This window comes from Theobroma cacao, chromosome 4 (genome assembly GCF_000208745.1).
Source record: "Theobroma cacao cultivar B97-61/B2 chromosome 4, Criollo_cocoa_genome_V2, whole genome shotgun sequence".
NCBI classification, from domain to species: Eukaryota; Viridiplantae; Streptophyta; class Magnoliopsida; order Malvales; family Malvaceae; genus Theobroma; species Theobroma cacao.
This window is the reverse complement of record NC_030853.1, coordinates 21904215-21926165: the sequence shown is the minus strand read 5'-3', so window position 1 is coordinate 21926165 and position 21951 is coordinate 21904215. Positions and strand designations below refer to the sequence as shown.

General features: G+C 30.2%; 3 protein-coding genes across 4 annotated transcripts; 2 read left to right on the top strand and 1 right to left on the bottom strand.

The window, feature by feature from the left end:
* Positions 810-2057, top strand: LOC18602092 (AP2/ERF and B3 domain-containing transcription factor RAV1). The gene has a single exon (XM_007033264.2). It carries the CDS (start codon positions 998-1000, stop codon positions 1946-1948), a length of 951 nt encoding a protein of 316 aa, XP_007033326.2. The 5' UTR covers positions 810-997; the 3' UTR covers positions 1949-2057.
* LOC18602091 (protein rough sheath 2 homolog) lies at positions 2999-4738 on the bottom strand. Its single transcript, XM_007033263.2, has one exon. It carries the CDS (start codon positions 4257-4259, stop codon positions 3171-3173), a length of 1089 nt encoding a protein of 362 aa, XP_007033325.1. The 5' UTR covers positions 4260-4738; the 3' UTR covers positions 2999-3170.
* LOC18602090 (allene oxide cyclase 4, chloroplastic) lies at positions 13098-14807 on the top strand. 2 transcript variants are annotated; one of them, XM_007033262.2, is made up of 3 exons: positions 13098-13234; positions 13550-13671; positions 14092-14807. In XM_007033262.2, the coding sequence occupies exons 1-3, from the start codon at positions 13183-13185 to the stop codon at positions 14491-14493; spliced, it is 576 nt and encodes a 191-aa protein (XP_007033324.2). In that variant the 5' UTR covers positions 13098-13182; the 3' UTR covers positions 14494-14807. The 2 variants fall into 2 exon arrangements, with proteins under 2 accessions (XP_007033324.2, XP_017974817.1); XM_018119328.1 differs by having other exon boundaries at positions 13098-13420.

The following is a 21951-nucleotide window of genomic DNA, read 5'->3' as shown; positions in this document are numbered from 1 at the left end:
AGTACCTCTCTATCTCTCTCCCACTTCCACACAACCAATATTGTGACAGCTACATCCCTAACAGATAACAAATTAACAAACGCACTGACGAGGGGTTCTTTGTAGAGCAAAGCTATTTTGCCCTCTTCTCAACTCGTCCATTACTCGACAAATGGCATCTGTATAGCAAATAATAAGTTTTCACAAGGGCTAAAATGCTAAATAAGCTCTTGAATGTCTCTCGTTAATTTAAAAAAAAATTATGTTATGATTTATTTTTAAATAAATTCTTATGTCGATGCAAATATGTTAAGGAAATCACGTGATCTTAACAGTTATTACATTTATGATCAAATTAACATTTTTTGAACATGTCAATTAGTTGAATGAATAATTTTTTCCTGAAATTGATTATTTCAGTCAATCAATTTCATCATGTTAAAAAAATTATGTCATTTGTCACAAGTTTAAAAGATATGAGTTAATCATAAATTTAATAGTTGTCAAAAATTACGTGTCATATGATTTCTTTTTATGAATATAAAAATTTATTTAGATGAAATTATATAATAAAGTTTTCATTTGGATATAATAAAAAAATTTTATTTTTTGTAAATAGCTAAACAATCGGACAATCGAATTAATACTTTAATGTTTGTAATGGATAACGGATAAGGTTGAAAAAAGAGAAGGTCCAACTGAAGGATTTGGTGACCAAAACAACAGGAAATGCCCTGATCAGAAAATCTGGCTACAAATTTTTAACAGGGGGATGAACTTACGTAAACATGGCTCGGTTACACGGAATCTCATCACTTTGCCCAACAGGGTGTCCCCCCCCTCCCCACCTTCGGTACAAATATCCCACGGTTTTATTCCAACTTCTATCTCACTTCCATACCATGAATCATACCTCATTTTAGCCATAACAGTCCAATTGCTGAAAAGCAATCACCAAGATTGAAAATTGAAGTGTATTTGTTATGGGAAGATACAAGTGATTTGATTCAAGCAACCAATGGCAACATATTCAAGTTTTCCAGCTAGGAAGTTCCCTGAGAATTCATGTCAATCATCCGAAAGACGCATCGAGGCTGCCGGTCCGCAAAAGCAACCTTCTTCAAAGTTCAAGGGAGTTGTCTCCCAGCCTAATGGCAGATGGGGAGCACAAATATACGAGAAGCATCAACGGGTGTGGTTGGGAACATTCAATGAGGAAGAAGAAGCTGCTAAGGCTTATGACATCGCTGCATTACGGTTCCGTGGCCAGAATGCTTTTACAAACTTCAAGCCTTCCATACATACTACCGATGAAGATGACTTCGAACAATTTTTCTTGGTTTCTCATTCCAAAGAAGAGATTGTGGATATGATAAGAAAACACACGTATACAAATGAGCTTGAGCATAGCAAGTATAATTATGCATGTCATGACACTAGGAAGGGAATTAAAGGAAACGGGTTTTCGAGTTTACCCGGATTTGACCCGTTCGAGGGTGCTCGCGAATACCTTTTCGAAAAGGTTGCTACGCCAAGTGACGTAGGGAAACTTAACAGAATCGTGATACCAAAACAACATGCCGACAAGTATTTTCCTTTGCAGAGTGGGATTGTTTCCAAGGGTGTTTTATTGAATTTTGAGGATAACATGGGAAAAGCATGGAGGTTTAGGTATTGTTACTGGAAGAGCAGTCAGAGTTATGTACTAACAAAAGGTTGGACAAGATTCGTGAAGGAAAAGAAGTTGAAAGCAGGAGATGCGGTAAGTTTTTGGCGATCCTTGGGGCCAAATACAAAGTTGTTCATAGGCCACAAGGCAGGAAACGTATCAAATTTAGAGGAGCAGCCAAACAGGGTAGTCCCCAGGGAAAACAGTGGGGTGATTAGGTTATTCGGTGTTAACATCTTAGAGACAAATGTGGCCGTCGTAAGTCGGAGGAGCAAGACCAAAGAAAAGAGCTTAGAATAGTCATGCAAGAGGATTAGCAGGAAGCCTTGAATTAGAAAATTTTTATATTCCAAATGTTTCACATCAGCTGTGTTACTTGTTTGTTTGCTTCCACCTTTATGCTAAAATCATCTTTAGATGTAAAGGACTCTCTCTCTCTCTCTCTCTCTCTCTCTATATGTATATATAGTAAGTTAGGTCGTTTCACGTTATTTGTAGATGCCCGATAGCTTTTTACTGCATGCAACAAAATATTCAAATATGACAATCTCTGAACCCCCAGAGAGAAAAATCCTTGATGGCGAAAACAACATGGGTGATGGTGCACATAACGCGCACACAGAGGCGAGTGGCTCAACTGAGGGAACTGCCACATCCTATCCCGTACCCACAGTCCACTGATCAGTCACGGTCAATAGGACATACGCTTAGCATAGCATCTACACCGTCCAGCCTCCGTAAAGACTTAGCCATGAACAATAAAAGAAATTTAAAAAAAAGGACCTCTAAATCTGGAAATCTTACTACTACTTTTCAAGTATAAATCTTGACCACTTCTCAAAAGTTACTGATTTCCCAAATCTAGCCCCCTCTCACTTAGGGCGTGCGCAATTCAGTACGGAATAGTGCCCAACACCAACAAGAAAAGAAATTAAGTAATCAAATAGTGTCACTCACAAAACATGTTTGGTTTTTTTTTCTATATTTTTACATGAGAAACATGCCATCTTTTGGACAAAGCTTTTTTTTTTTCTTTCTCACTAACAAAGATGAGGAAACCAGATTGGACCCTACATCTACATAACAGACCACCTTCAGGCTGGCTGCAGCTGGTCGTTCTCAGAATCTCTTCCCACTTTTTTAACTATGTTTCAAACAACAAGAAGGTAACATTGCAGGCAGAATCAAAATCCCTAACCTAAATACAATATTGAATCATCAGAACTTTTACCATTTGTATTTTACAAATTAATCAACGTTTCAAGTCTTTCCTAGATTTATTTCAAATAATCATCGCAGTCAATCAAGCCCGTTAATTCCTTAAGAATAAAAATATGCAGAAATGGTGAGTTTCATGGAACTTAAACTTCATCAATATATAATAAAATTAAGACCACCATTTTTCAAAGATTCAACACAGATAAATAATAAGAACACCAACGCCAAAACTAAAACTAGGAATACTTGAAAGCATATGATCATATCATAAACAAGATATTTAATGTAAGACAAATAGTAAAACTCAAGGGAGAGATTGAGTACTGAACCCAATCTGTTCCACAAGCTTAGCCAACTTAACATGCTTACTACACCAAGCTTCCATTAGCTTAGCATCTTTGGTCTCAGCATCTCTTTGCAAAACATTCAGCTGCTCTTTATACTCACTCTCAATCCTCCCAAGAAACGCCGTCTCCTCTTCTCTCAAGCACCTTATCTTTGCCTCTATCTCCTCCATTTTTTCTCTCCTTTTCCTTGCCTTCTCCGACTCCAGCTGCTGCTCCAACCTGCTCAGCCTCCACGTTGCTTCCTTCTTATGCTGCATCCAGCTTTGCCTCCCTTCCTCCAACTCCTTACAGCATTGCACCAAGGTACCAACTTGACCCGGAACAAATCGGGCCAAGTCTGGGTCAAGACCAGGCTCTCCTGGCGAAAGCGATAAGCTTACGGACGGAGATGGGGTGGTTGATGAAGTTGAAGAAGACAATGAAGAAGTTGTGTGATTCATCCAGAGTGGCAAAACAACTGAAGAAGACGTCGTGGCAGTCCCTGAACTTCCCGACCCGAGTGAGAGAACCGGGTCTGGGTCAGGAAGGGAAATGATGGGAGGCATAATGGGAGATAAGTTCATGGTTGAATAAGCAAGAAACTTGTTATTTGGTTGAACGTATTTTTCAGCAAAAGTTTCGAGAATGTGATCGTATTGACCTGGAGACGAAGATACAACTGGAATATTACTATTACCTTCGGGGGAAAATTCTTTCCTGCCTTGTTTCTTCTGTAATTGTTTGAGCTGTTTTTCTTTGAAAACCTCCCACCACTTGCCAAGTCGTTTGGCCGTACGGCCAGGGACTTCGCTGGCTATTTTCTTCCACTTGTTTCCGTACTTGGCTTGGAGGGAGATGACTAGGGATTGCTCTTCAGGGGTCAAAGACCCTTTCTTGATGCCAGGTTTGAGATAGTTTTTCCAACGTTCCAGGCAAGATTTTGGATCACGGTTGAGAGTTTTTCCCATGCGTTGGGATATAAGGTTCCATTCTTTAGGGCCATATTGTTTAACATAGGCTTTGAGGAGTGCGTCTTCTTCTGGTTGCCAACGTTGACGCTCTTTCATTTGAAGATCATCATGCCCTTCAAAGTAAAGGGGGGTAAAGAAAAAGGAAAGGAAAGGAAACTTCGCTGTTTTTGTTGGTGTTGGGATGGATGTTTTTTGGAAGATTTTGAAGGAGGAGGAGTAGTAACTACTAGTTGAAGTTGAAAGAGAAGACAAGGGGGGGATTTTGAGCGAGTAAAAGCCTTTGGAATTGGAATTTAAGAAAGGAATTGGAAGCAATAAAGTTGATGATGAGGTGAGGTAAGGGAACGAGAGGGGAGATCCTTTGCGGGCAACTAAGGGTCTTGCTCAACGCGCCCTATCGAGCGTGTATTTCAGGATCTCAATTGGCTCATTGAGTTGACTGCAACTCTCTTCAAACTACATGTGATGTGAGACGTATTGAAGATGGACTGAGTGAGAGTGGGAGAGTGAGGTATGGCAGAGAAATGGTGGCCGGGGGAAGTGAGAGAGAGGAAAGGTGGGGGAGGTGGGCAGGCAGGCAGCAGAGAGGAGTCAGAATTGGTGGACAAGACAGGACAGGGATAGACTCAGAGACCCCCCATATGGCTATATGGCTTTGTGTGATACAGAGGGATAAGAATGATGCCAAGTGAAAAAAATATATATGTGGTAAAAGCTAAAGGTGAAATTATTGAATTACAAATACAGACAAAATCAAAGGAAAAAAACAAAAAAGGGAATGGGATGATCTGGCTTTCTCAAGTGTGAAATGGCACACTACAATTATTGAGGAAATGAGGCCTCACTCACCTGAAATAAAGGGTTGGTTTTGAATTTTATTTATTTATTTATTTTTCTTTATTAGATTTGGAGGATGCTTGGCTTTCTTTACCAAGTCTTGTTCTTTGTTAGTTTCTGGATTGTGACGATGAATCATAGTTCATTTCTCATAAAAAGAAGAGGTAAAAATGAGTATTTGAGATGGAAATTTTTCCCTTTGAGCTCCACACTCTCTCTTAATTTCCTTTTTTATTTGAAGTGTTAAAAAAATTATTTATGGAAAATAGTAAAAACCCATTTTCAAGACTCATTAGTTTTTCTATAAAAAAAAGAGAAAAAGAAGGAAAAATTATATAATTTAAATAGAAAGAGAGTGTAAAGACGCGCCAGCTTTGTGGTGGGGGATGGAAAAGAAATGCGTTGCTTGAGCACAAAAAGACCAGTCGACGCATTTCTCGGATCTGTTGGATGGGTTTTATTTGTCTTTGGTTGCGCTATTTGCCTCACTCAATGTTTTGCTTTGCTCACCTCAACAACTTTCTCAAACCGCTTCAGCCTTTAGTTTTTTTGGCCCTAAACCAAAATCTAACAAATTGTTACTGTTTCGCTTCAGTTGGATCCTTGCTGTTACTATTTTACAAGGCAGGCACATTTTCCTCTATAAAAAACCAAACTGGCTAAATGCACTGTTCTAATCCAAATATTGAAAATTATCTCTTTCAAACAGTATCAACATTAATTATTCTATTATATATGAAACTCAAACGCAATCCTTTCATTTTCTCAAATAATAAAATTTTATTTTTTAATTAAATTCGTTTATTTAGTTTTAATAATGTGAATTCTAAATCCTATATTGGATGAGATTAGAGAACCACTATATAAGAGTATGGTTAGACTTCTTTTCTTATCTACACAAAATAAATTAAGTTTGAAAGTCGTATTGAGAAATTGGTTAGTAGCAAAACATGTTATCCATAAACCTCAAATATATGATTATATTTCTTATATTGAGACATACGATTTTATCGATAAATTAATTAATTTTAAAAATTAGATGAAAATACTCACTAAATAACGCAATTAACAAAAATCAACCAATACTTGGAACTTCTTAAATCATGTTCACTGTTCAATTCAAGCATATACAATGTTTTTATATATTTGATATAGTAAATTATTTTAAAGTTTTTTTAATTTAATTTAATATAATAAAAAGACTGCAAGAACAAAATTTATGTCATTGTCAGCTTAATTTGGAGTTAAGAAACATTATTCAAGCCCAAGCTATAACGAGCTAGACTACGTAATTCATGTGTTATATATTTCACATCAGTTATAAACGAGATGATTTTTGAACTTATAAATAAAAATCCTTCTTCACCTAATAAATATATTTTTTAAATTAAAAATGTGACTTCATAATAAGTAATATTAAAATTTACTCATTCTTCACTAGTGTGAGACCTTAAATAAAATATGTAAGATTGAATGTCGCATATCCTCCTTAAATTTAAGCTCCTATGTGACAATTACCACTAGATTTTGAACTTCAATCTTTCAAGACAAAAATGGTACTTCTCTTTTTGCCTTTTACATTGTCGAGAGGTGTGTGCCCATATTGTTAACATAGTGCTTCACCCACTGTGGTACTTAATTAGTTAATATTAATAATCTTAATTCATATATCAAAAAGTAAGATACCATAGTTCACACAAAAACTATGAATCTATTACTTATAAGAGAAATAATTTTGGAGAAATCTCAGATCAAGGGCATTAATCCCACAACATTAGGTATATATTGATTGAATTATGTTGATATTATATATATATATAGATAGATAGATATATATATATATATATATATATATAGTATATAGAGAGAGAGAGAGAGAGAGNATAGATATATATATATATATATATATATATAGATATAGAGAGAGAGAGAGAGAGAGAGTCCAAGTTAAAAAAACTATAAAATATTACGACTGACCTTAAATTAAAAAGTTATTGTTAAGTTACATGAACACAATTATACCAAAGCATAAGTTTATCTTAATCACATAAGGTAATAAAATTATTATGTTCTAATAATATTAGTAGCAAAAACGTGGCCATATTAAAATTTCATGATATTTGCCACTAGACATGACCAATGACAATGGCACTGGGCACAGATGATAGACCCACACATGGCACATGCAATTTTCTTCTCTTTTAAGCCTTAGTAGATGGTCCCCTTTCTTTTTCGCCCACATCAAGTCTTTAAATGAACAAATTAATGTGCATATGATCCACGAGATGTACTATTTGTACTAGAATTTATTGCTGGTCCATCTATATTATTGGGATATTTTCTTTTACGGATGGAGCTAAGTGAAACCATTGGCTGTCTTTGATGAAATGATGATACTTCTTTCTTCTTTCTTTTTTTTTTTTATTTTTTATTATTACTTTTGATGGTTGAAATGATGAGCTTTTGTAACTTAAAAAAAAATACCTTCATCTTTTTATTTTTAAATATAATTTCACGTAAATTTATTAATTTTTAAAATAAATAATATTTTAAAAGAATATTTTTTATTAGATACATAAGTTTATCTGTTAATATATTATTAATATTTTTGTTAGTTTGATAACGTAATAATATTAAAAAATAATTTTATTTTTTATCAATTTTAAAAATTATCACACTATATATAAATTATGATTTTTAATTTTTAACTTTTTTTTCTTATTAAAAAAACCTCCCTTGGTGCTCCTTGGGGAGCATCGAACTTGGTGCTCCGCAGGGAGCACTGATCTTGGTGGTCTTGGGAGCACTCAATCTGGTGATCTAGTGCTCCTTGATAAATTTGATAAGATCAAAGTCAAATTCGACCACTTCAGATTTGGCTCTCCTTGAAAAATCCGATCAAATCTGAGTCAGATTCAGCCACAAGGTAGTCAATCGGGGTAGGGAACATCACTAGTTGGTCTAAAAAAAGTAAAATAAAAAAATAAAAGACATTTTAAATATTTTAATTTAAATATTAATATCGTTTAGTTATTTGGAATGAAATATCTATTTTACAAATTAATGAATTTATATATAATTATAATTAAAAATTAAAGATGATAAAATATTTTATAAAAAAAAATAAAGTGTGTAGATCCATTGTGGAAAAGAAAGCAATGATAGGGTGAAGTTGTGGCATCGGGGGCCCATGTCCTGCAATGCTCATTTCCACCCATTTGAGACTGGGCTCTTGGTAAAACTAATGCTTCAAGATTTGGATTATTTAATTTTTTATTTAAGGTTTTTTTAATTTATTCTTAAATTTTGAAAAAAAAAATTATTTTTTTGAAAAATCATGTAACTATAAAAGAAGAATTAAATCTAACTATAAGATTCGGACCATTATTTTAATTTTGATTAATTTAATTTTTATTAAAAGTTAATTGAATAACATTTAATAACGATAATGAAATTTTTATTGTTCATGTCAATTATGTGGTCTTTTTGTTATAGAAGTGATACATCTATCTATTTTTTTTTGTCACATCACATGGCACACATTGATATTAAAAAAAATTTTTGCGTTAATAAAAATACTAAAAGATTAAGAATCTAAAAAATATTAATTATTATAAACTAAAATAAATTGTGTTTTTTTTAAAAAAAAATTGATATGTGTCATGTAGTCGAAAAATTAATCTAATTATCATATCATGTTATCACTAAAATGTCATATCATTCAAATTAATAACAAAACTTTAAAAATTGTTATCAATTATTTGAAAATTATTTTTTAATAAAAAAATAATAATCAAATTCATTAAAATTGAAGTAAAATTCATTCAAATTAAAATAGTAAAGCCAACAACTTCAAATTATAATGATAAAAAAAACCTTCAAATTATGATAAAATTCTCACTTAAACCTTTATTCTTTATTTACTTCAATAAAGCCGTCGACTTATTATTTAGTATAAAATAATTTCAATTTGGACGGAAAAACGTTGACATGATTAATAATACAATTAACTCACATATGCTGGCTTTTCTCAAAAAAAGAAAAAAAAAACTCATGTATGTTGGAATAAGTTATACTGTTAACCATGTCAACATTTTTCATTCAACTTAAGTTCGCTTCACATTAAATAATAGGTTCAAGCCCACTTAATACAATTAAAATATAAAAACTTGAATGAAAATTTATTTTAATTATGCCAAACAATTAAAACCCATATTCTTTTACTTGTCTGGACAAATTATATTTTGAAATCTTGTAAATTCTTTTATACATTTGAGTTCATATTTTTTGAGTATTTCATTTGTAATTTTCCTTCATTTTAAAGAATATTCAAACACTGTTGGAATATAATTAAATTATTGGAGTTTTCTTTTCTGGCATCCAATATGTTTTGGTCTCCACCTACATCCATACTTGTAATTTGCAGCTTGTCCTTTGCCATTGAGGTGGAGTTTACATGAACTTGTCCAATATTTATTTATTTCGGTGGTCCAAAAGAAATCGAAGTCTTTGTGTTCTAAAATGTAGGGGATGTGCAGCTTGAAGTGGTTTACTTTGACGGTTAAGTATGGTGACGGCATCTGCTATGATTGTGCTTTCTTCCCTCCTTTTCTTGCTGGACAGCTGTGCCTTGGGCTGGGAATCTTTTCTGCAATTTTTTGCTTCTGTGATGATTTTCTTGTTCAAGGGGAGGCTTTGTTGTTATCTTTGTATACAGGGGTTGTTTTGAGTCAAGTGTTGATGTCTCGTGATCTTCCCCTTCTGTTTGTGGGGTTTGTGCTTCTAATTTGTACAGGATGGCTTGCAGCCATGAAAAGTGATGTCGAGTTTTTGATTGGGTATATTGCAACCAAGTGGATATACCAATCAAACCTGTGTCATCTGGAGAATTTTTGTTTTTTGGACTTGCTCTCGGGGTAGTGAGTTTTTCACACCCGTGGTTTAATGACATCTTTTACCATTAAAAAAAAAAGAAATTGAAGTCTTTTTCTAGTCTCTGTTGGCATCTACTTCTGACCAGAATACACTCACCGTCACCGGCTGCCCTTTTGCGGCCCCGACCATTTAAACACCACGTGCACTCTACTATGGCGTTTTGTTTTGCTTGGTTTTTGTACGTTGTAGATACTTGATTTGATTTTGATTAATATTTATTATTTAAAAAATTATTTTATAATATAATATTATATAAAAAATAATGAGAAAAATAATTACAAATGAAGCATAATTTCATGCAAAATAATTAAAAGAAGCGAATTACTACTTCACATGAAATAATTAGAATAAGTGAAGTACTACTCTATGTAAAACAACTAATACAAATAGAATAAGTATTTCGTACGAAATAATCACTTCACACAAATTATAGTGAAAGTAATTTGAAATAAGTGACAGGGTTCATGGATTACTTTCATATTGAAATGTTTCGGAGAGTTTGGCTTGATGGCTCAGATGAGGAAGTAGTTAAGAGATCTTTCTCTTAACCTTTTTCTGAAGTATAAGTGTTTTTATGTTTTACCTTATTCTCTTGTATCTGTTTACATACAACTTCTTCTCTTATATCTGTTTACATACAGTTTTTCTTTGTTAACTTCTACTCAAAAACAAGTTTTATAATATATAATTACTTTAACAGTCACATAATGGGTTTCCAACCATTACTTGATATTAACTCGCAATAATAGTTACTTAACATTTAAACTCTCCTTCAAAATATCATTCATTACGTGCATTAAAATCTTTTCTTGTAACTATTACTTTTGACACTATATATAAAATCTTCACAATGCATTCAAAGGATTTTTTTTCACTTTCAAAACTATCTTACTCTCACTTAGAACTTCTCTTTAGTTCATTCTCACTCATAACACCTATTTTTTTCTTGTTCTCTTCCACTTGTCATGACACTCAATACTTTAGAAACTATTCTGATCTTCTTCTCTGTCACCTCCAGTATATCCCTTACTTATTTGTAACACTTTTTCTTCTTATCACAAGAACTCATTTTACACCTTTCATCCATAAAAGCATTATATATAATTAATTTATTTTGTTCTCGTGAAAAATTCAAAGATGTATAAGTTGTTTTAATTTTATGTTGGTGTAAATGGGATTTAGATGAAATTCAAGGAATCGGCAAAAATGACTTCAATGTAAGCTTTTTGAATATACACTATCTTTAATACTTATTTCGCACTTGGTATGCAAAACAAGAATTACCCAAATAGCCTTAGGGATATGATGAAGTCAACGTCTAACTTTGTCTTTGTACTTTTACGAAAGTAAATTGCTTGGAGACTGTTTGCAAAGTTGTTTAGCCTTAAAGCCTACTTTCTATAACAAGTAAATTATAAGAAATTTGAATTCTTTTTGTAAATGATAGGAACTATAGTGTTTATGTTTAATTTCAGAACATTCCTCTATCTCTCTTGATTTTTTTAGTAATATCTTATTTGTTTTTGTTGTGTCAAAATGGATGGTAACAAATCTTTTATATAGACTTGCAAATATTTCTTTATTAAAGACACAACCTTTTCATTAAGGCACTTTTTTATCTTAAATATACTTTTTCATTTTATAAAACACAATATTTAGATAAAGTTATTGTTTTAATCATTTTATGAAAATATAACTATTCATTTCATGAAAATAAAACTATTCATTTCATAAAACATAATCTTTGAACTACGATCCAAATTTTTAAACTGTAGTATTTTTTCAATTGTCTAATAACTTTTGAATTTAGAGGTGTTTCTTCAATATATCATTTTACCAAAAAACATAACTATTCATATGAAAAATTCACCTATAATCCAATAGTCACACTATGTTATTTTATGTAACATAACTTTTGAACTAAAATAGCTATTTATTATGTGACAGACTTTTAATTTTAAAAATACACCACCATTAATGAAAAATCATTAATATTTAAATTTAAGAGATTTTATCATTCGACGAGTACTATACGAATATATAAGTTATACAATTTCAAGACAATATAATATAAAACTAATGGCATGATCATACATGACAATTATTTTTAAGAAAAATATCCATACTGATGTATAATGTACGAGTTGGTCTCACAAATTAAGAGATATTAACTGATCAACTAATAAAATTATATAAAAATCAAATATAATAATAAAACTATTTCATGCTTCATAAATGTATCTTCTTATTGTTTTTTCCAATCAATACAAACACAATGTTTAAACTAATTTTATCATTTAAACGATGCATTTTTCTTTTTCTTTTATCTAATTTTGTATCTGTACAAAAGCTGCTTTCTATTTATTCCTTCCTTGTCATAAAGACTAATATTCTTGAAGAAAGTTGAAATGTAATGATAAAAGTTAAAATTCATTTACGAGGGAAGATTTATAAGATGAGAAAAATGGTTATTTTTTATTTGTAATGATTAATTGTTGTTAATTAAAATATCATATGACGTAGATATGACATGTTGAAATATTGTAATATATGATGACATAGCATATTGATATGATATGATAAAATGATAATGTGACATTTTCATCATTCACGTTAAAATTATGTGAGTATAAAATGATAAGTAATATTTAATTAATAATAATTAATCAATTATTAATCATAAAAATTTATTTAATTTAAAATAAAAATATAACTTGATTGAATGTAATAAAAGAATAATGATTTATTTGAATTTTTTAAATAATTCATGAATTTTTTCGAGTAGTATGTTTGATTTTATTTTTTCTGTTTTGTAAAGTAATAAAGGTGATTTTTAAATGTCTTGTTATGGTTTCTAATAAACCAACGTTGATTTCATTTACATTTTTTAGCCGGTGTCTTCCAAAATATACATAGGCAGGAAATCAAACTTTCTTCCGTCCAAATAAAATTCAAAGAATAGAAATAACACGTGTGTATTATTCAAATATGCATATATGTACACCTGAACTTCTTACCATATTTTTCACACGTAACGGTTGTACATTGAAGACTCCTTTGACTATCTTCACGCGTAGTTGCACCGTCATTACGTACCCCAAAAACCACATGACGAAATTCCCCTACTCTTCTCTTTTCCCCTCTGTATAAATCCACTCCCACTCCCCCCCACTTTCTCATCAAATTCCTTCACGTTTTATCTCCCCCAATCACACTCACAAAAGCAAAAGCACAAAAAGCATCGGCAATGGCTGCCTCAAGCTCTGCTTTAGGAACTACCATTTCTCCTGTGAAACTAGGTAACCCCAGATCATCATCGAACTTGACCAAATCTCTGCTGCCAGCTCCATCTTTCAAGCTCATCAAAAACCCATCTTTAACTCAAAGCCACAAGCTTTTCGCATCAAACTGCAGTATCTTCTCAGTTCCTAAACGATCTTTCACTTGCAAAAGCCAGGCTATTCCATCTGATAACTCAACACCTAGTAATTTTCCCCCCGTTTTTCCCCATTTTGATTGAAACCCACCAAGTTTTTAACTTTATTTTTTGTCAATTTAATTTAGTTTTTTAGGTGGATCTTGTTGATTAACCTTTTGGGTTTTCTTTGTTTCAGACAAAGTTCAAGAATTATATGTTTATGAGATCAATGAGAGAGATCGTGGCAGTCCAGCTTATCTTCGTTTGAGCCAGAAACCTGTTAACTCTCTTGGTGATCTTGTCCCTTTTAGCAACAAAGTAAGTTCTTCACTAAATTAATTGACAGACAAAAAAAAAAAAAAGAGAGGCAAAATAGTGGTAGTTGTTGAATTTTGATCTTCAATTTGTTGGACTTTTCTGTCTAAAAATGATGAAAATTATAGGTCTATGTTTCTTGTTTGTTTCTTGCAAAAAATTCGTACAAGTTTGGTTGCAACTTGCAACCTTTTTTCCACTAAAAGAACAACTTTCCCGGAAAAGCACATAAATAATTCCTGACGAAAATGCTATTATTGCTTCTTTTGAATCTTGTTCACTGTCATTGTCAACTTTTTATTTTTTATATATTTGCACTTTTAATTTAAAAGAATTTCATATTTATACGCAAAAATGTACAAAATAATATTACTCGTATAAGGGTTTTTTTTTCTGATTTTCCTTTTTAAAATTTTATTTCAGATATATACAGGAGACTTGCAGAAACGGATAGGAATAACATCAGGTATATGCATTTTGATCGAGCACAAACCGGAAAAGAAAGGTGACCGGTACGAGGCGATCTTCAGTTTCTACTTTGGAGACTACGGTCACATAGCGGTGCAGGGGCCATACTTGACTTACGAGGACACATATCTGGCTGTCACCGGTGGGTCGGGGATCTTCGAAGGTGTCTCCGGTCAGGTTAAGCTGCAGCAAATTGTTTTCCCTTTCAAGATTTTCTACACCTTTTATTTGAAGGGCATTGGTGAACTTCCCGAAGAGCTGGTTTGCAAGCCTGTCGAGCCCAACCCAGGTGTTGAAGCCGCCCCAGCTGCTAAGGCTTGTGAGCCACATGCCACCGTTGCTAATTTCACAAATTAATTCTAATATTAAACTTATATAGTTTGACAATTTCCATCGCTATGCCAGCTTTTTCAGTCTAAAGCTTTTTATCTTATTTAGTACTTTTCTTTTCTCTCTTTTTAATCTTTCGATATGGGGTATAGAGTAAGATTAGAAAGAAATAATGTGGTAGTCCTTTCTAAAGTCTTGTGTAATGGGATGATTTTAGTCTTTAAATTAAGCCATTTGGAGTACCTTTTTAATTGCACTTTTGGTTTTATGTTGTGGATGGGTGTAACTTGCAAATACAAAGCAACTTAATGTGAGCTACAGGATGGTGATTGTTATCAAAATGATGCCTTCTGTTCTTTTGGGGTAGTGGTTGCCAACTTGCCATCACTAAGATGAATATCCCATCCCTTTTCATTTATGATTTATTTTTCTTTAACCTACAAAAACTCAAAAGCATGTGGCACGCATGAATAACTTGAATTAAACAATTAAATATCAAGTATAGGCTCTGTTTTTTTTGGTCAAAGGCTATTGGTCTCTACACTCATTGGATATTATATTGACTCTAAGTATGCTGTTGGTGGGAATACTAAAGTTGAAATGAGTAGGACCACCACTTTTATATGAATTGTCAATTTAAGTAATTAAAAATTATTATACTTTTTTATATATTTTTTTAAAAATGTTGCAACTTAATTTTTTGTGAATTATATAAATATAAATATACAAGAAATTATTTAGAAAAGTTGTGCTGCAAATGATATGGTAGGTTGTTGACTGCTGGTGTGACATAAATATTTTTTGTTGTACCTAGTAATCATATGATTTGTGTTTTTCTCAAACTTTTAATGTTAAAGGATCTTGTATATCTAAACTTTGAAAATTTCCCCTATGTACCAAAAAAGTATCATCTCTACTTATACTTCAATGGAAGTTTTATCAACTGTAAAATATATTTCTTTTAATATATATATATATATATATATATATTGAAATTAATCAAGCAAACACTACTAAATTTAATTAATTTTTGGATAAAATACCTTCACACTTTTAATTTTTAACTATAAGTACATATGGGTCTATTAATTTTCAAAATGAATAATTCGTCCAAACATGAAAATGGCGTTTATACCTAAATGTGAAAGGCTTAAAATGTCTTTTATTTTTTCACTCTTTTCCTTTCTCTAAAGTAGATCGACAACGGTTCCTTACTTTGACCAACAACCTCGCGACTGGATCTGACCTTAAAATCCTAAATCTGGCTGGATCTCCTCAAAGGAGCTCAAGATTTGGCCATGCACCCCAGATATTGGGCTCCTCTAGAGAGCACGATGCTCCCACCGATCATAGGGTGGTCAATTAAATTAAAAAAATGAAAATAAAATATATAAAATTATAATAAAAAATAAAAATAAAAAATGTGATATTAAAAATATATAGTCATTTGTTGTAAAACAAACACTACAATATAATTTAATTGAACACATTATAAGAAATATGCTCACTTCCTTTACACCAAAAAACTACATATGAGTTCAATGAAAATATTTTTTTAAGGCGTATTATCTATTTTAAAAATATATAGACCTATGTAATTAAGATAAAAAATTGAGAATATGAGGATATTTTATTTTAATTTTTTTATGTAATATAAATTTCTATTTTAAATTATTGCCACCTGCAAATAATGTAAAACAGGAAGAGGAAAAAAAAAGCACGTGCCAAGTGCGGACTGATGCTACCATATAAAGCTGATTAAAAGAAAGATGCACGGAGATTCCCACTACTTGCCTTTTTGTTTTTTGTTTTTGTCTTCGATTCTGCTCCCTCTAATTAACTGACTTAATCGATTTTTTTTTAAAATTTTAACTGAATTTCATATCTTAATCAACTTTAGTTGGTTAAATCAATTAAAACCGATTTAATCAATATTTTTTATATTTTTTAATTTATTTAATAAGTTTTTTGAAAATTTATTGGCATTGTATTTGTTTTATGATTAATATGACCTTGTTTTGGAAAAAAATTAATTATTTTTTATTTTCATAAATCATAATCTTTTTAATGTATATACTGTACTATAATACTAATATAATATATTAATATGTGCTATATATTACTATATATTGTTAATATATAGTATCTTAGTATACTAGTAAGTAACCAATGTTATTTACTAATTAGTATACTATACAGTATATTAATTATATATAACAATATAGTATATTACTATATATTGTTAATATATATTATCTTAGTATATTAGTAAGTAATAGATTATATATGTTATTGACTATATGAGTATACTATATAGTGTATTAATTATATAACAATAATATATGATTTGATCTTGGGATTAAAAATAAAGCTCTGTTATTTAAATGGCTTTGGAGGTTTAGTAATGAATGAGACTATTTACGAGGGAAATCGTGAGTGTGAAGAATGACTTCTCAACTCTAATACATCTCGTAAATATTTTTTATTTAGAAAAATATTCTCTCTCCTCTATTACTTTTTAACAAATTCTTTTTACAAGTTACATCTAACGTAAGATATAATATTTGTAATGAAAAATCAAAATGATTTTTCCAGAATTTATGCTCTTTCAATAAATAAGATTGGTACACTTTACGAATTTGGTGAGTGGATCAACCAGAAATGATAATGACAAATTGAATAGAGACGTCAATTGTTTGGTTGGGAGTTTCAACAATGGACGGGTTTGGGTTACCTGTTGTTCAGCTTAAGGCTAATCGGTTAGAGTCGGAAAATTGCTGGTGTCACGTCGAGAGTTGTTCGGACATATGTGGGCAATGTTTAATTGAGATGCGGTCACCAAGTTGTCATAATCATGATACGGAGACGAAGGTGAGATGTCATGTCGGAACCTGCGATACAATTGGTGAGTGTTGTTTTTTTACACAGCGAATTGTATCGAGACTCGGGTTTAGATTGAGGCTCGGATTTCTCTAAATCCGGGAAGTAGGAAGATTGGAATTTATTTCTAATTTTTTTATTGTATTCTTTTGTGATCCTAAAAGTTCATAGCTTTTTCTATCACATTCAGCAAATAAAAATTACGTAATTCTTTAAAAAAAAAAACAATAGTATATAGTCCTATATATTGTTAAAATATAGTATATAATAAGTACATATAACAATATACTATATATAGTATATAACAATACAGCATATATTACTATATATTGTTAATATATATAGTATATTAACACTAATAAGTAATATATATTATTGACTAATTAGTATATTATATATAGTATATTGTTATATATTATAGTAACATTAATATATTAATAAAATGTAATATATAAACATATAGTATATTAATAACTTATTAATAATATAAGTTACTGTAGATTATATATATTATAATATATTAATAACCTAATATATTAACAAGTAACTTAATTAAGTTTACGATGTTAACAAGTTAATGCAATAAGTTACATTAAGAATTTTACATATTTATAATTTTAAATTTTTGAATAGTTTTTATTATGTTTAATTTTATATAAGTTTTAATATGATTATACCAATGATATTAATGCCTAAATAAAAATTTATTAAATAAATTGATTTTTTTCATTAAAAATTTGAATATAGACACAATTATGTTATTCATGAATTTAAGTTGTTTGATATCTTGATGATTAAATAGGAGCTCTTATTCGTATATAAGTATAGAAAAACTTTATGAGTGTATACACATAAGAAAAATCTTTAAAATATACTAAATTCAAAATCGATTAACTCCGTTAACCAACCTCAAAAGGTTTTTAATTGAGCTAACTTGACTTAGTCGATACAAATCGATTAATTCAGTTAAAACAGTTTTGACCAAATTTTGCTTACCCTTAACATTTAGAGCCAGTTTTCCTTTCCTCTCTACCTTTTATTTTTTTCCCTAAAAATTTCAGATTTTTTAAGGCTCTTATAATCAATAAATAATTTTTTGGAGAAAACTATTTTTTGTAAGTATACTAAATCAATATACCAGGATACACTCTTAGGAATTTCGGAGAGAGAATTAATGTCAAGTAAAACACCATGATACTCTGTTCCTAATATTAAAAATATATTTTTTGTTATTTTAATAATATTATATGAAAACTATTTCTTTATTTGGTATGTAATACAAAATTTTTGAATTTTATTAAAGATTAAACGTCTATATAAATGTTATTATAAAATAATGCTCCATATTATCATTATATTTCATATTATTCTCATAATTTATTTATATATTATCTTTCATTTATTATTGTTTTGAATTATCTTTTTAATTTTTAAAAATTATAATTAAAATATTTAAAAGTTTATAATTAAATGCAATAATGTAATATATAATTATACAAAATATATATTATTATTCCAATATATAAAAAATATAACATACAATAACGATATATTAAATATTGTATAATATAGTAGCACATAATATAATATAATATAATACAATATAATATAATGATACATGTCTAAATTATAAAAATGTATATAGTTTAATGTAATATAATAATAGATTACATAATAAGATTTAACAATTGTAATTATGTTATAATGTCAATATTATTGCAATATATTTTGCATGTTATATAATAATATTCTTAAAATTTATAATGATTATTTTATTTTCAAAATATTTATAATATTTTTCAATTTTAAATATTATTTGCTCATGAAAATGCTTATTTATATGTTAATATTGAGTAATAAATCAACATTAAATATTATTGAATATTATATTTAAATACTAACACAATAGTTAGGTCAAAATACCCACCAAGTTTCTATACTGATGCATTTCGTTCAATTTAATCCCTATACTTAAAATTGAAGTAATTTACTCTTTTTATTTTGAGAATTGCTTCAATTTAATTCCTCTCTTTAATGATATCTAATTTTGTCGTTAAAGGAGATGCCGTTAGTGCTTATATGACACATTTTGATAAGTGACACCAAAATGATGATGTGATAATAGGGATGTCAATGGGTAGGGTACCGATTAATTTTGAGATGCCCAAACTCTAACCCCATTAAAAATCAAATGCCATAACCCTATTAATTTAATTAACTATACGAGTTTGTCTTTAATTACATAAAATTAAAAAAAACTAGGTTTTAAAACTAGTCTAATATCACAATTTCTCTTTAGGTTTATATAAGTTTATATAAACAAAGTTATATATATTATGATTAATAATTTTATAAGTTATAGTTTTGTAATGTTAACACAAAACAGAAAATAATTTGTTTATATTTAGAGTATATATATACTAAAAATATTTTAGTATAAATATAATAATAATTATATTTCTTATAAATTAACACAATATATAAATTGTATATATTAAAAGACATTACAAGTTAATTAATAATAATAGTTCATGAATTAATTTAATTAATTATAAGCATTTGTTCTTAATTTCATGAAATTAAAAAAAATTGTTAGGTTCCAAAACTATTCTAATCTCAAAGACTATCTTTAAGTATATATATTANAATGTTAATACAAAATAGAAAGTAAATATATTTATATTAAAAGTATATATATATATATATAATAGTAATTATATTCTTTTATAACATGATACAATATTCAAATTATTTAAACATAATTAACAATCTAATAATTTTTTAATTTAAATATATTAATGTCATCATATTAATAATTAAAGTAACTATATTTTTCATATATTTGTTAGTTTTTAATAAAAAAAATGTGAAACCTCGACCTTCATAGACGTGTGACGAAGGTAGATACAATGACACAGATTAGGGGTAGTTTCGTCATTTTCTTGGTGAGCTCCTAGAAGTAGGCCTAAGGAATAAATGAATGATGTATATAATAATGAAATAAACGAAGAAAATAGAAATAATGATAATTTTCACAGTAAGGGTAATATGGTCATTTTGGACTTAGGATCTAAATTTTTAAGTTTTCATGAACTTGAGTATCTTTAATCTATTGTGGACCTTTTCTCAGTGTCAAAAGAGTAAAAAAATATGAGCCAAAAGGGAAAAAGAAGGCAAAGTCAACTATATAGTGGCATTTTTGTAAATAAGTGAAACTTAGTCAACTATAGGATAAATATCTCATTTTTTCTAGCACTTTCTCCTCACTTCCAGCAGCTTCTTCTTCTTCTTCTTCCCATTTCTCTTCTCCATTTCATGTTTCCATCTTCCATGGAAGCCATCCCTTGAAACCTCCATGATTTTCCCATGGTAACCTTAAACCTTATGTTTTTATATACCTTGTCATAGGATTTTTCATTCTCTTTCACTTCTACACCTTAAGAACTCTCAAAAGTCTTTCCTCAATACTTTCTCTCACTAGTTGGATGTTTTAGAGAGAGAAAAAGAGAGAGAGAGACTTTCCATAATAGCTTGACAAGCTCTTGGAAAAGAATTCAACTACAAAACCACCAAGGTGAGTAGTGAGTTAGGTTATATTTTAAGTTGTTAATGATGGCCAATAATTAGAGTTATGGGTTGTTTTATTGTTGAGGGCTGTTTATTTATTCTTAGTGTGACTAGAGTAGTGTAAACTAATGACTAGTCAAATGGTAATTAGAAGTTAGTTAGGAATAATTAGTAAAACTTGATTTAGGAAACAACTTTTGGATAGTATTCATGTAAATTGAGTTGGTGTGATGCTCCCCACATCTCCACTTGAAGCATTAGTGGAAATCAGAATCGATTAAAGAATCAACAAAGACAACTGAGTGAACTTGTATTAAAAATGTTTTGGGATAAATGCATATGTATTTGGTTGAATCACTTGAAATATTTTTATTGAACTTTTCTCTAAATATGCATGGGAACAAGCCCTTGATGAAACATTTTTATATTGTGAAATATGAATGTGATAAACTCATATGGTTTTACATTATGTTGATATGAATGTCAAGCATTGAATGGTACTATTGGGTGATAATTGTAACCGTGCGTGTGCGGTGTGGGAGTGCATAGACGGTGATAGTGGTGTGCTGTGTGAGTGCACACACTGATGATATATGGCATGTGCGTGATAGTGGTGTGCTGTGTGAGTGTACACACTAATGATATATGCCATGTGCGTGATAGTGGTGTGCTGTGTGAGTGCACACACTGATGATATATGCCATTTGCAATGTGAGAGTGCACATGATGATATTGCCTTGTGCGGTGTGGGAGTGCACAGGATGATTCTAGTTATGTACGGTGTAGAAGTGCACATGAGCTGGTGAGATAGGAGTTGTATACATGTATACACATACATAGAGAGGTTAGGGAAAATATTATGTGTTTGCATTGAATATTGAATGTTAATATTTGACAAATGCTTTCCAATTGATTTTTACTGCAGCAAAAAAAAAAAAGGCTTTCGTTGTGATCAAAATTCTTTTAATTTCATTGCCCTGTTTCTCACTGCAGCGAAATTCATTCTTGCTACAGAGAGAAATTCTTGGGTGCTGAGGG